Source organism: Sciurus carolinensis, chromosome 12, assembly GCF_902686445.1.
Source record: "Sciurus carolinensis chromosome 12, mSciCar1.2, whole genome shotgun sequence".
Classification (NCBI taxonomy): domain Eukaryota; kingdom Metazoa; phylum Chordata; class Mammalia; order Rodentia; family Sciuridae; genus Sciurus; species Sciurus carolinensis.
Genome location: NC_062224.1, coordinates 81863312 through 81878740, shown reverse-complemented (window position 1 = coordinate 81878740; position 15429 = coordinate 81863312). Strand labels below are relative to the sequence as shown.

At 35.8% G+C, this 15429-nt stretch overlaps 1 protein-coding gene across 2 annotated transcripts; it reads right to left on the bottom strand.

Moving 5' to 3' along the window:
• Window positions 1-4312: 4312 nt before the first annotated feature.
• Window positions 4313-15029, bottom strand: Fam72a (family with sequence similarity 72 member A). Of its 2 annotated transcripts, XM_047519796.1 has the most exons (4): window positions 14092-15029; window positions 11833-11910; window positions 9033-9157; window positions 4313-5470 (listed from the first exon to the last, which is right to left on the bottom strand). In XM_047519796.1, the coding sequence occupies exons 1-4, from the start codon at window positions 14241-14243 to the stop codon at window positions 5376-5378; spliced, it is 450 nt and encodes a 149-aa protein (XP_047375752.1). In that variant the 5' UTR covers window positions 14244-15029; the 3' UTR covers window positions 4313-5375. The 2 variants fall into 2 exon arrangements, with proteins under 2 accessions (XP_047375752.1, XP_047375753.1); XM_047519797.1 differs by lacking the exon at window positions 9033-9157.
• Window positions 15030-15429: the final 400 nt, after the last annotated feature.

Below are 15429 nucleotides of genomic sequence, written 5' to 3'. Positions count from 1 at the left end.
TATATATATATATATAAAACATTTTCTTTATCCATTCATCTGTTGAAGGGCATCTAGGTTGGTTCCATATAATTCACTATTTTTGAGACATATGAATACCTTAAAGAACAGATATTTACTCCTGTGTGAAATTTTGTTACCTGTAAGAAAAATCTGGACTACTAAAAATAACTTTGTTTCCAGATAGATATACAAAAAAGCTGGAAACTAAGAGCTCTCCATAGTTTTTTTTTTTTCTTTTTCATAGTGTATAAGGCTAGTATTCTTATCATTTACAGGTAAACCGAGTCTCCCTTACTGAAAAGGGAGATGTTGGTGTCCCTAACTCAATTTAAAACAAAAATCAACTAAGGACCAATAGGGACAGATGTGTACAGGAAGATTGCTAATGGAAAACTTGACCTTATTTGACTGGAAGACAACTACACTAAAAAATACAAAGGAAACACTGTCATTAAGTTAACTGTGTCCCTTCCAAATCTTATAGGGATGCCATTTACTTACTGTGTGAGTCTAGGAAAGTTCTTTAACCTCTCTCTGCCTTAGTTTTCTGATGTTTATGGTGAGGATAATAGGAACTAGGAGGGATTACAGGTAAAGCATTTAGAACAATAGCTGCACACAGTAAACACTCAATAAATGCTACCTCACTTTCTTCCTTCCCCTCAACTGCTTTCATGTTAGTTCTACACAAAAGCAGGGATTTTGTCTTATTTAGTTCTGTATCCCTAACATTTATTTTGTGCATAGCTGGCATTCAATAAATATTAGTAAAATGGATTAATTAATGAAAGTAGATGGGCTCCGAGTTTGAAAGTCAAAGAAAAATTGTTCTCTTTTAGTTGTTGAGGGAAAAATAAATCTCAATTTAGAGTCACTTATGGAGGTAGGAGAGATTCCTCAACTAAGATGAGACGACTGATTTAAGTTGGGATCCTTCCAACTCTTTGGATGTTGGAATTAAGATTTTCTTTCTTATTTTGTAAAATGGGAATGATAGCTCCTAAGGTTATTCTGTACATTAAATTAAGGGGGATTCAAAAGCTCACAATAAACTATAAAGGGTTAAACAAAATCATGATATTGCTAATTTTCTTCTCAGTGAGCTTGTCTACTGGATGACAATAAAAAGATTCTTTGAGAGTGTTGGAAGAAAGAATCTTTAGCTAAAGATTTAAGTACTAAAAATATTCAACCCCAGAGGTACCACAGACATAGACTAATTTTTTCCATCTGTGCAGTTTAGGGTAGATTTGGCATACACTCAATACCAGGCAAGAAAGAAACTATGGTTTAGGCTGCTTTTAAAGTTAAAAAAAAAAAAAAAAAGGCAGAAAAGGAAACTATTTCCTTTTATAAGCATGAATGTTAAAATAGAGAGCGCCTTCATGGAGTAATTCACCAGTGCAACTAGACTGTTGGATCCATAGCCTCTCCTACCTTCCCCACTCCACATTTGTGTTCTCATAGTTGTTTTCTCTATCACTGTTTATGTTATGGTAACTTCCTTCTTACCAAAGGAAAGCAAATATAGATTATTCTTAATCAGCCAAGTATGACTCAGAGGTCAAAGGAACGGTTCTTTGTAGAATAATCTCTCTAAATTACTAATATTTAAGGACCTGGTTTTCAGAGCCTGGTGTTATTCAAAATATTACAGCTTTATGAGATAAGCTAATCCCAGAAAAACCAAAGGCCAAATGTTTTCTCTGATAAGTGGACGCTGATACATAACAAGAGGTGGGGTAAGGGAAGAATGGAGGAACTTTGGATTGGGCAGAGAGGAATTGGGGAGGGGAGGGAGCAAGGGGGTGGGAAAGATGGTGGAATGAGGCCGACATCATTACCCCATGTACGTGTAGGATTATATGAATGATGTGACTCTACGTTGTGTGCAACCAGAGAAATGAAAAATTGTACTCCATTTGTGTACAATGAATCAAAATGCATTCTGCTGTCATGTATAACTAAATAGATCAAAAAAAAAATCACAGCTTTAAGATTAGGCCCTGCACAAGATGCCTCGACAGAGTCTGAGTCTGAGGTTGAGAAACTGACTTGAGGAAAAAGATGAAGTAGCAGAAAAAGCCATGGTGGGTGAACCGATGACTCACTGCCCCCTCCTTGAACTTCAGGAATGATGAGATGGAAAGGGAAAAAAAGGTAGTGCCCCATTATGGACCAGAGGTTCCATGAAAGATGAGAAATCCAGAGAACTTAAAGAATGACATGGGTTCCTAGGGTAAAGGCAATAAATAAAATGTCCATGGTCAAGTTGTTACAAGCATCAAGGACATTATGAAAACTAAACTTGATTACATCTTATTAGAGCTATTGTTTTAAATCTGATCATTTTATTCTCCTGCTTAAAACTTCAATAACTCTCTATGTTGCTCCTGGATGAAGTTGAAACTTCCAATGGCATAGAATGTTCTTCATACAAGGATTCTAACCTTCCCTGTTAGTTTTATCTTCTAATTAATTCTTTATACTTATTTTGGAAGATATGGGGAACTATTTAGAATTTCCCAAATATGCAAGATGTAAACCCCATCTATTTGTTTACACTACTCTCTCTGCCCAAAGCACTCATCCCAGCTGGCAAACTCCTGGGCTTCAAAGCCTGTCTCAAGTATCATTTCTTCTGTGTAGCTTTCTCAACTCCTACTCTCTCTTATTACTCAGAAAGATTGTTCTTTCATCTATGGAGTCACAGCGCTTTAAGCATGCTTTTGTTAACCACTTGATACAATGAATTAGATCCCCTCCCCAACGCACTGCACCTCCCTGAAGTCAAGTGTGAGCAGCGCATTGTGCAATTCTTGCCACACTGTAGGAGAATAATACAGGTTTGTTGAATTGAATCAAATATTAAAAGACAACCAAAGTATAGGTGGATTTTTCTAGACCTAGGAATTATGCTAGGACTAGAAAGTGTATGCTCAATCTGCATACCTATGATTCTGCTTTTGGTATTACCAGAGTGTATGTCACTTGCTTTTATTAAAAAACAGTGTCATGAATATATTTCTCTAGATAAAAATTTATCAACCATTTTCTACTTAAAATTGACTTTCCTAAATCCCAGTTAGCTTAAAGTACCTGAGTAATTTGAAATATTGTCCGGTTGGAATGGAATCACTTTTGGGATTTGCTTCACTCAGTTCACCTCTATCTTGCTTTTGCTCTTCAAAGAGCCCCTCAATCAACCATGGCCTTTGAAGGCATGAGCTGAACAGGAACTGGATGAATTCTATTGAATTTTAACCTTGCCATGTTCTTTGCTCTAGCATTACACTTTTAATTGAACAAGTTAACTGAAGAAATATATAGTGTTTCCCAGCCCCCCACCAGTACTAGAGATTAAGCCCAAGGATGCTTTACATTCCCAGACTTTTTTTTTTTTTTAATTTTGAGACAGGGTCTCACTAAATTGCTGAGGTTGGTCTTGAATTTGGGATCCTCCTGCCTTGGCCTCCCAAGTCACTGGGATTATAAGCATGCACCACTGTGCCTGGCAATACTTATTTTTTTCTCTTATCCATATGCCCACCTTATTCCAGAAGAATAAGAATTTGAGAGATTGAAGAAAAAAGCTAAATCCAAAAACCAAATTTTTCACACTCTTTCCTTTGACTCTTTGGATGAACTTCTATTAGTTCTGGTGGTTAGTGTGAAAGACTTGTGGAAAAGTTCTACCGGTATTAGTGACAGCATTTCTTGAAGCACCTTTTTATCCTGGTTTATAGCAAATGATTCTGTCAAAACCTATGGATTACTTTAATCTAAAGACCAAGTAAACTGAAATTTGTTTAACCTTAAAATCCATCATTTCTGCCCCCATCTAGGTTTCATAATGATGTAGTTAACTACCAGCATGCATCTTGGCTAAGTATGACCATCACTGATTCATGTCTGGAGGTGCTCAGAGGATACAGCATGAAGATTAGGAGTGGGAGTTCTGGAGTCAGTCTGTCTGAGTCTATCCATGCCTATGACTGGTTATTGACCTCAGACAAGTTACTTTAGGTATGTCTCACCTGCTTTATCAGTGAAAAAGAGATAATAATGGTGCCCACTTCATGGGTTTATTTGTAGAATATGTGAATTAAATATGTAAAGCATTTAGACTAGTGTCTGGCACACAGTCAATATTCAATAAACATTAGCCCTTATATTCTCAATATATATACTGTCCCTCCATATTTTGGGATATGATAAGTGGTTATAATAAAAAAATAAAGGAAGGATGATCATTTTTAGAACCAATTTTATTTACAAAACTGCAACTCAGTCTGCTTTGGTACCATTATTGACAAAATACCTACAACTAAGACATTAGTTAAAAAGATACATTGATTTTAGCTTTACATAAAACCAGAATCCAACATTATCCCAGTTTCCTATTTCTGTGTGGCTCTGAATACAATTTTCAAAAACAACAAACAATGAAAAAATAAAAACTCTTTATAATATACAGTGGCTTAAGTTTCTTTCTATTTTAGGTTTTGGACAAACACTACTCATCTAAAATTTGCTATTCATAGAGAAAGCCCTACGGAATGGAAAAACATAAAGATTAAGGTTTAGTTTATCTGGCTTTCATAATACAATATCCATAATGGCTTTAGGAGAATGTAAATAAATAACATCAGTAAACAGTATATATTGATAATTTTTTAAGAATTCATTTATCTAATATCATGCTAAAGAATCAAAAGGATTATTCCATATATTTTCAAGTCTGAATTTATTCTGTAAGCTGATTCACAAGGTTTTGCTCCACATTAAAACAGTTATCACATATGTTAACCAGTATGCATGGAAACCTAACAGCTTGCTTTTTTTTAACCCCCCTCTTAATAGATGAGTCTAATATATGTATGTTTGACATGAGAGGGTACAAATGCCCTTTATTCAGGAAAGTAAAAAATCAGTGGTATCTGGTATCAAACTGTAAGAAAAACTTCCTTAGATTGGGAGGTAGCTGAGTGACATGTAAAAGAGTCTTATTTTTGCCGTACTGGGGATTGAACTCAGGGCGTTGTGTTTAGGAGGCAAGAATTCTACCAACTGAGCTATCTCCCCAGCCCATGGATCTTCTATCTGAAGTTAAGAATACACTTATATCAGACAGAAGTAGTAGAGGAGAGGAAAGAAAGAATAATTTTATTGGCTTAAACCGAGGTAATTAATTTGAGACAGCAAATAAATAAACCAACAAATGACCCGTTTTTGTTTTAAAAGAGAATAAAGAAAGGGAGGGAGACAGAAAATCACAAGTAAATCCTCACTACAATTTTAAGTTGATCCATTACAAATTTTAAATATGAAAATGTTATTATAAAAATATTACACATATATCATAATTCCATTCATCGAATACACTCCTCTGCTGAGATATCTAACACATCTTCATCTGTACTTTCTTCTATCTCTGGCAAATTGCCCCAAAGTAGGAAGTTTACACCTGAAAATAGAAGGTCATAAAATTCTTCAGTGCTCACTAATATTACAACACAGAACATGATCTATGAAACTTTTTATGTTAACATGCTTAGATAAACCATAGTGTTACCAGTAAAGAAAATAGCTATTAAAGCATGTACTACAAATAAAATCGTCTAATATTATCCGTCTGGGACATAAACAGTCTTTGAACCCTTTTAAGTAAGAACTTAAATTTTAGAAACTTAAAATTCAAAAGAATTTCAGACCTGCCTCCTCTAGCTACATGATGCCATAATCACTTTACACTGACAATGTTCTAATATATTTTAATGATCTTTAAGAATAGAGACCTTGTGAGATTCTTTTAGGATAAGTACCTCTTTGGAGGGTACAGGGAAAAGTTTGAATAAGTCTTCTTTATCTCTTCTATAAGCATAGCAGTAGTTGGTACCATTTTACTGACAAAAAAAAAGGCAACACTTTTGGATCCAGTTATAATATGAACTGGAATCCTTGAAGTAGGCAGGCTTTAGTCTAGAGGCAGTAAGGCAGAGCTGTAAACATTAGAACTGGGTTTTAATAGTCAAATTGACCAACAAAAGAACAATCTAGAATCTCATTAAAAAAGAATGAATTTGAAATTGAAGAATCTACCACAGACTTATACAGGACAAGAGCAAGCATACTGAAGATAATGAGAAGGTTTTGAAGGGCAATGTACTATATTATAGCTTAAAAGTACTAAATTAGAGGTGTTGGGGGAAATGACCTCTAGGACAGCCAATGAAGTTCCATGAGAAAAACAAATCTCAAACTGTCCCGTTGTCAGTGTGGGCACAAGGAAGACGCAGCAGCTGGGGATACCCACTTGCATTGAGACAGTGGCCACATGATAGAATGGGATGTGCCAGGGCTTAAAGATTTGGTTTGAATCCAGTTTCCAACTCTACCAATACCATAAGGATGGGTTTTACTATTTTTGCTACAAATGTATGCAATCATAAACAATATATATCATTGTTTTGTGTATCTCAAATTTTTATTGAATGGTATTATTCTGTTTTTCTAATTTGCTTTTATCACTCATTAAGCTTTTGGCCTTTTCCTATTTGATATGTGTAGATTTAGCTCCTTTAAATTCTGTAGAGTATTCCATGATGTGAGTTAAAAAAAATGTTACAAATATAGCCTACCACTCTTCCCTTCCTCTAGTTGCCTATTTTGCACATGTACCCAAGGAGACAACTACTAAGATGTATATTTATATTGATAAAAAGTGGAAATAATCAACTCCAACTTCTGTTTGGAAGATACTAGAATCTAATTAGGCAAGAAATTAACATTTATTTGATGCTAGTGGGCACACAGATGTCAACTATATTATTTTTGTATTTATTTTGTGTTTGAATCATTTATTATTAAAAAAAAAAATTCCTCCACCTACCCTTATCCCCAAGAACAAATGGTCTGGTTCTGGTAGTATGACATTTAAAGAACTGATAGGATTGCAAGGAATTGCTAGACAAAATCTAGGTGAAAAACAGAACCCAAAAAGGTAAAGTGGAGAGCTAAGCCACTTGCCTTTGGGAACATTTGCCTAACTTCTAGGAAATCTGGGCTGAGATTTCCCAAGCCTCTTTGGGAAAGTTCTGGGAAATCGGATCTGAATGTGAAGGCTAGACTAGAACACAGAGCTCCTGGGATCGTTTTCCGTTCAAACATTCTAGAATTTTATAAAACTTGTATATGTATTCCTTTGATGTTACTGTTTTAGGTGATTCAAGGACAGTTTCAATGCCATTAGAAGTCCTCTTTTATACTCTCAAATCTTACTTAAATCACAATTTAGGGTTACAAAGGAGAAGTTTGATATTCTTGGAGTCAATACTCAGAGCCATAAAGCAGCTCAGCACAACTGGTTCAAAGGAGAAAAAATAAACTAAGAGATTGAATCTGACAGAAGTGCCACCTTCCTTTCTCTGTTAAGAAGGGAGGAAGGAAATCCTGTGATACATCTGTTTCTCATGGATTAGATTCAGTGTGAATGGAAGAATGCTGGGCTTTTATCTTTGAAAAATTGACCAATATTAAAAAGTAAATCAAAATCGAAAAATCTCCACCCTGTGTTTTGAATTCTGTGAAGCAGGAAAAACAGTATCAAAGCAGAAACTTCCTGTAACATGTCCCATGAGCGATACAAATATATAACTAAAAGCCTAAATTAGAAATCTATATCTTACTTAGGGGAGTTCAGAGAAGTCCTTGCTGGAAAATGACCTTCTTAACACATAGAGTCTTTTTCTTTGTAATATTTTTTTAGTTGTAGATGAACACAATGCCTTTATTTATATTATTTATTTATTTTTATGTGTGGATGGAACCCAGTGCCTCACACATGCTAGGCAAGTGCTCTACTACTGAGCTACAGCCCAGCCCCGGCATAGAGTCTTAAGATTGCCAAATGCTGAATTAAGAGCCACATAGTTGAATCCCAAGTGATTAAAAAAAAATTCAGTGTATAAAAACTCAAGCATAATTGAAAGGTCTGAAGACCCTGACAACAAGCTTGCAATTCATGATCTGGGAAGGGAAATAATTTATATTTTAAAAAGGAGATACATTTTATGTTCCAAAGAAGACTGAAACATACTTGAAAACTCTGAGTATGTTAGTGTCAAATTAGAATGTCAAGTTCCTTAATGTCAATTTAATTTGTTATGTAGATAGATATTCGATATTGAGAACACGTTTCCTATAACAAAACTGAATGACTCTGGACAACGTAAAAAGGATTATATGCATACCTTAAGAATTGGTAGTAAACCAGAGGGTCAAATCCAACCCAACATCTGTTTATATAAACATAATTTTGTTGGTATATAACCATACCCACTTATAAATGTACATAATGCCATTGAACTATACATATTAAAGATGTGTTAAAATAGTAAACTTTATGTTATTTATATTATCACAATAATAAAGTACAAGATGGGTGTGGTGGCAAAAAAAGAATTGGTAGTATATTTTCTTACTAAAATAATTCACAAAACACATTGATATTTCCCTCCACTAAAATTTTATCATAACTTATTAATATAGATGTCAGAATGTCTACTTTTATCCTGAAGAATACCAAATACAGAGATTGCCTAGTCCTCCTGTTCCATCCACACTGCTCCAGTCTCCCACCCCCACCACATCTCTCTCTCTTTCACACACACACACACACACACACACACACACACACACAATTATTTAATCTAAAATCTTCAAAAATTCTCTGGAGTCAGAATATGTTTCAAGGTAGTAGTTTAGAGCAATTAAAGTATTACTTTAAAAAGACCAAGAAATCAAGCCAAGTTGGAAGTTCTTACATACAATGAAAAACAGAAATGGCAACAAATTTTGACCAAGAGTCTTCATAAATGAATGTCTGGGGAAAAAGGATTAAAATTTCACTAACTGATCCAACCCAGCCATGAAGGTCTCTGAGGAATTCTGAAATGATCTATTGGGAGTTGTTCTCAGTACTGGTAGAGAAATGTTACAGTGAAATGCCTAAGTTAATTGTTTCTTACCAGTGGAGTCTAGTCTGTTAATACCATAAACTGCCTGGCTGTGAAACATCCAGAAGTGTCCGTTGTTGCAGGAAAGAAGGCAGGAACTACAAGGAACAATCACATGATAACCTACAATGTTCCCGCTAAAAACAAAAGTAAATATTATTAGATACCATGTAATATCTAGCCCATAGAAGCAGTTTTATGTGCTAATGTAAAAAGACCATATAATTTAGATCCCCGTTTCTCCTAAATTACTCCCATTACTAGGACCTTTGGGATTGGAATTAACTCTATTAATAACTATAGTTCTATTATCAAGTGGGAAAATAGCCTGCAAGTTAAGTGAAATAATACTAACATATTTTTGCATTTCTTTGCTACTATATTTTTTCCTTCAGAAGCTAGCTTCTGGATATGATTTGTTCTATAAAGTATAAATACAAGGTTGTGATTTGTTCTGTAAAGTACCCAAAATTGATGTATAGCAATACAAATAAAATATATTAAATACACTCAGATCTGTGGGTAAAGGTTTTTGCTATCCCCAGGACCATAGCAAATTGGGTTCCTCTATGTTCTAGTTCCATGCCAGCACCTAAAAACTGTTTCAACAGATGGAGGAGTAGGAAGACAGCATGAGTCCCTGTAAACCAAACACAAGATGGTTGCTCTAATTTTAGTTTCAGTGTTTTTGAAGGAATTCAGAAATAAAGCACATCCTCAGCCTCTAGAGAAAGTTGGGAAAAGTTTTTACTGTCTTTAGTGTTATCCAGCTGATTGTAAGTACCTCACTCTTTCTCACACTCAATGTTTTTAAACTAACTAATCACATACTAGAATGAACATATATGTTCATATGTTTCCACCTTGAATTCTAAAAATTCTTACTATAGCTTGGTGTTATCCTGTGAGATGTGGGAATTAGTCACTTTTGTGAGACCCTATAAAAATGCCATAAAAAGCACCAGCCTACCTAAAATATGTCTTCTGATCATAACTTGCTTATAAGGCAAATAAATGAAAACAAAAATTGTTTTTGGACCAGAGCTGACAATTATTTGTAAAACTATATTGCAAGAGTAAATCTATGTCTTTAAGTACCACATTTATTCTATTCATCCATTCACTCGACTAATGTTTTATATGCCGGGTATTATTCTATATTAGGAATCCAGTTCTATACTAAGTCCTTATTTTAACGGAACTAACATTCTAGTGGGGATATATCAGATCATTTTGCTCCCTTGTTAAAAACCCCTTCAATGGCTTCCCATTGGCCAATAAAGGGAATAAAAAACGAGTCACACCAAGGTTTAGATCTGTGCTGTCTAAACAATAGCCACTAGCTCTATGTGGCTACTGGGTACTTGAAATGTGGCTGGCCTAAACTGAGATGTGCTAAAAGTGTAAAACATATACCAGATTTCAAATACTAAGAACAAAAATAGAATGCATACGTTCTCATTAATAATTTATGTTGTTTACAAGTTATAATGATAATATATACAGTGGATTAAATAAAATATACATATTTAAATAATGCTGTATATTTAAGTCAATATTAACTTAAAAACTTATTTCTTTTAACTTTTTAAAATGTTACTAGAAAAATTTTAAATACATAAGTATCTTGTGTATTTCTTTTAGACAACACTGCTCTAGATTATCTGGGTTCTGACTTCATCTTTAACTTGCTCATACTGTTCTCCCCCAATGCTCACATCTCAGTCATATTGACCTTCATCTTTTTATTTCTTTAACATGTTAAGCTTCTTCTTGCTATGGGCTCTTTGCATTTGCTATCCCCTCTATCTAGAACATTCTTCCTCTGGTTCTTTCTCAGTCTTTAGAACTCAACTCCAATGTTACTTCTCTATGAGATGGCTTCCCTGACCATGATATCTAAAATAACTCTCACCTACTTTTCCAACTTGTATTATTCTCTATCATTTTTTCTTCTTATTTCCTTTGGAGTACTTCCCACTATATTAATTTTGATATTTATTTAGATCATCTTCCCACTAGCATAGAATATACACAGGCCTGTGACTTTATCTCAATTACTACTGTGTTTCCAGTTCCTATAACAATGATTAGCACATGGTAGATCCTCAATATAACTATTGTTTGAATGAACAAATTCAGAGAGTCATTAGCACATAAGTTTGCTTATTTAAATTATTAGGATTATAATTTGTAATTCAAACCCCATTTAAATGAGAAAAACCTCAATTTTTCTTTATAATAAGAATAATAATACAATTCTGTCTACCTCTCAAAATATAATAACTAGCTTCTATTTTATTTATAGTTTATCAAGACTTGAAACATTCACAATTCATTTCATCTTCACAACTTTATAAGATAAATACAGAAGACATTTAAGTTTCTAACTTAATAAGATAGAAATTAAATAAGAAAACGGGTTCAGAAATTTAGAGGTTTAAAGAATTTACTCAAGATCATATAGACAGTAAAGGTAGGGCCAGGGCTCAAAGATGATTTTTATGACTGTAAATCCCAGTGTTTACCTCTAAACTATATTGTCTCATTCTGGAAAAACAAGCAAAACAAAACAAAACAAAACAAAAAAGCAGATACTTGTGAGTGCACTTTGAAAAATTACAAAATCATATACAAATGCAAAGCATCACGGACCCTTTTAAAAAATAGATCTAAGTAACAAATGGTTTTTCAATGGCTCATTGCATGGGTTATATCAGTGTTCGTTGCAGTCCACTGAACCTTTCTCTGTGCTTTGCTGTCAACATCCATCTTCCAAACTTAGGCTATCTAGAATAGTGCCACAAATTACCATTTTAAACATGCGATGTCCTTCAGTTTACATTTGCAGATTTCGGTGAAATAGCATCTTCCAATGAAGTCTACTGCACTAGGGAATGAAAAAGCTTACAGTCAAATATGCTTTGAAAAAATTTTGTGGCAAAAAAAATAACAAAATTGACCATCTGAATTTTTAAGTATATAGTACAAAAGTGTTAAATATAGTCACATTGTTGTGCAACAGAGTCTCCAGATCTTTTTCATCTTGCAAAACTGAAACTCTAAACTTACTATATAATATCTCCTCATTCCCCCCGACCCTCATTTCTTGGCCACCACCATTCTATTTTCTGTTTCTATGAATTTGACTACTTTAGATGCTTCTTATAAGTAGAATCATAGAGTATTTGTCTTTTTGTGACTGATTTACTTCACTTAGCATAATGTCCTCAAAGTTCATCCATTTTGCAACTTGTGACAGGATTTCCTTCCTTTCAAGGTTGAATAATATGCTATTGTGTATATGTATGTGTATATACATACATACCTGCATACCTACATACATATATAATTTTGTTTATTCTTTCCTTAGCTGAGTCAATGGACATTTGGATCTTTACTAATGTGAATAATGCTGTTATGAACATGAGTGTGCAAATACCTCTTCAAGATCCTGATTTGAATTCTTTTAAGTATATACTCAAAAGTGGAACTACTGGATCGCATGGTAATTCTATGTTTAATTTTTTAAGGAATCAACATGCTGTTTTCCATACCAGCTATGCAATTTTTCATTCTTACAGTATGCAAATGTTCTAATTTCTATTCATTCTCATATCAAATGTACTTTTAATTGCAATTTAGCACAAATTTAATAAACCCAAAGAACTGAGACTCTAAAGAAGAACTATAGTATATTTTCTAAGAGTTAATTTTTGTAAGCTCACTATAAACATCTGGCAAACTTTCTATTTAAAAACTTATTCATTCATTGATTCACATGTATCTCAGCACATTAATCCATCACTATTAAAACTGACAAAAAAAGAAAAGACCTGATTCTACTGCAGATATTAGTCTAACCTTCAACAGTTCACCAAACTGAGTCATCCTATTACTTATCATAGCTATTGAAAATCTAAAAAGGTTAATATTTTAAATTTATGTAACTGTGCTACAGAAAGAAAAAACAGTAGACAATAAATTTTTCTTTTTTGCAACACACAGGTGCACACACAAACTCAAAATATTAATCCATTTATCTCTGAAATAAATGAGTTTTTGGCTTTGCAGTTAGGTGTGACTATACTTAAAACAATTCATGAAAGATTTCAAGGAAGGAGGAGTCTGTAGCTTTATTTGGCATATTTAAAAACTTTAAAAGTTTTATCATCATCATTAACTTAGTTTTAAAAGAATTAGGACTATTAGCCTGCTTCCTTCCAAGTATGTTCCAAAGACTTGTAGAATACTTATCTATTAGCATTTTTAAATAATTACTTTCATCTTAAAATAAAGCTTCAAAATCTTGGAAATCGCGTAGGTATATATATATTATGGGAAGAAAAAATTCTTTGAGCTAGATAAAGGTATATTTGAGTCAAATAAGTGGCTATATTATCATATAGAAAGGAAATTTTAAGGACTTTTCACTCAAAAGTGGGAAGTGCTGAAATCAAATTTAAAAAGGGTTCAGTTATGCAAATTACTATATAATATCCCAAATAGGCTTTATGGGGAATAAAGATAATTTTAAGACTAAGTCTCCACATTTCTCACATCAAAATCTATTTTAGTCTCTCTTACTAGGGGAAGAGGGGAGAGAGAGATTTGAGAAAAGAATATTGGGGACTAGGGACAATAGAACCGATTCAGAATACCAATTGCAAATAATAGTGGAAAACTGGAGAAATATGAAAACCTGTGTGACTTCTTTTCTCCAACAGTACTGAAAATCTTGGCTGAATTTACTTCGAGTCGAGGTCACGAAACTGATTCGGTGAGATAGGATGTTACGCAGGGCATTGAGCCAGGGATCCAGCTTAAGAGACGCGCGGCCACGTGACCTTAATTGAACTGGAAGCATTACATCAGGAATGACCACTTTGGCTAAACCACAGACTTTGTCCAGACAGTCTGCCCACTTAGATATATTCCAAAGGGATCATCAGACGTTTGGGAGTGGCTGGAACATCAAATGATAACCTCCTCGTTGACTCCCAGAAATCCGAGCCATACACTTTCCCCATTTAGTAAAAGACTACGGTTGCCCGCCACTAGCTTGACTTACTTGGTAGGAGGGATGTCTGTAGAGAAAAGGTCTATGTCAGTATCAGCCAGCAAAACAGCCTTCATTCCCCTACAGCTGAGCACTTGTTTACAGAATTTGCAACACAGGATGGACACGCATCGGTCCTTGAAACTACAACTGCTTGTAGACATAGCGTCCCACGAAGGATGAGGTGCGGGATTTTGAAAAAGGAAACAAGAGCAATAACCTTCCTACTTGGAGCCCCCTAGGCTAAAAACCGAGTCGCGAGGTCTTGAGTTCTTATAAATCCTAAAATTGGGAAGGAAAAGAGTCCTTTCCTGTTTTCCCGGTGGAAGGACAAGTAATATTTATTGAATGGGAATGGGGGGGGGGGCAACAGATTTAGCTTCCTTTTAACTTTCGGAGAAGGTAGTGGCGTTTGAGGTGGGGAGGAGGCAAGTGGAGTTTGCAGGGAAACCTGTCATCGGCTTTCCCTTTCTGCGGTCTGAGGGTCCTCTCCTCGTGAGCTCCCGCCCCTGCAGCAATTCCCCTCAGGCTTCTCCTGCAGTCTTTTATTTAAAGCTTCGCTCTAAGCACGTTCCTCTCCCAGCTAAGCCCCTCCCGCGGAGCTCTCCAATTCCTCCCTCTGCCCCCACGCCTCCTCTTCCCAGGATTCAGAACCCTTCAGCTTTTTCCGCCGGGACGACCCTGGCTCTCCTCAAGCCCCCGTTTTCCTGCGACTCTCCACAGCTCAGCTCGGCCGCGGGCTCGGCTCCCAGCGTGCTCGCTCTCGCGCGGATTCTCTCGCGTCCTCCCTCCCTCAGCTCTCTCTCGCGGTCCCCTCAGGTCTCTCCCACAGCGGCTGCTCCCGAGCGAGCGGTGGTGATGATGGGGTGGGGCAGGGGTCGCTTTTTAGGTTCTTTCGGCGCTGCAGTCTGTGACCGAACACGACGTTTTTTGCTCCTTCTTCCGCTTTCCCTGCCTTTCCAACCGGCTGTCAGTTTGAATTGCCAGCGCCTCGCACCGATTGGGAGAACTAGACTTCGCCCATGTCGCGCATTGGCAGCTCTCGGGCCTTCCTCTGACGAGAGCTCAGTGGCTTGGAGACCGTATGCCCCGCCCCAGTAACGGTGCTGAGATCAGATCGGCTCTCTGGTTGGCTAAGCTTGACTCCGCCTTCCATCTCATTGGTCGATTTCGGAAGGTTTGGGCTAACCCTCCTCCCTCCCTGGTGGAAGTGGCAAGGCACGCCCTTTCGCATTTTTTATTGGAGGATATTCTACAGTCCCCTCCTATTTCTGCTCTCTATTGGCTAAAATTCCCCGCAACGCCCCTCCTTTCTGCCCCTGTCCAATTGGTCATGCCTTTTCTCAAGAG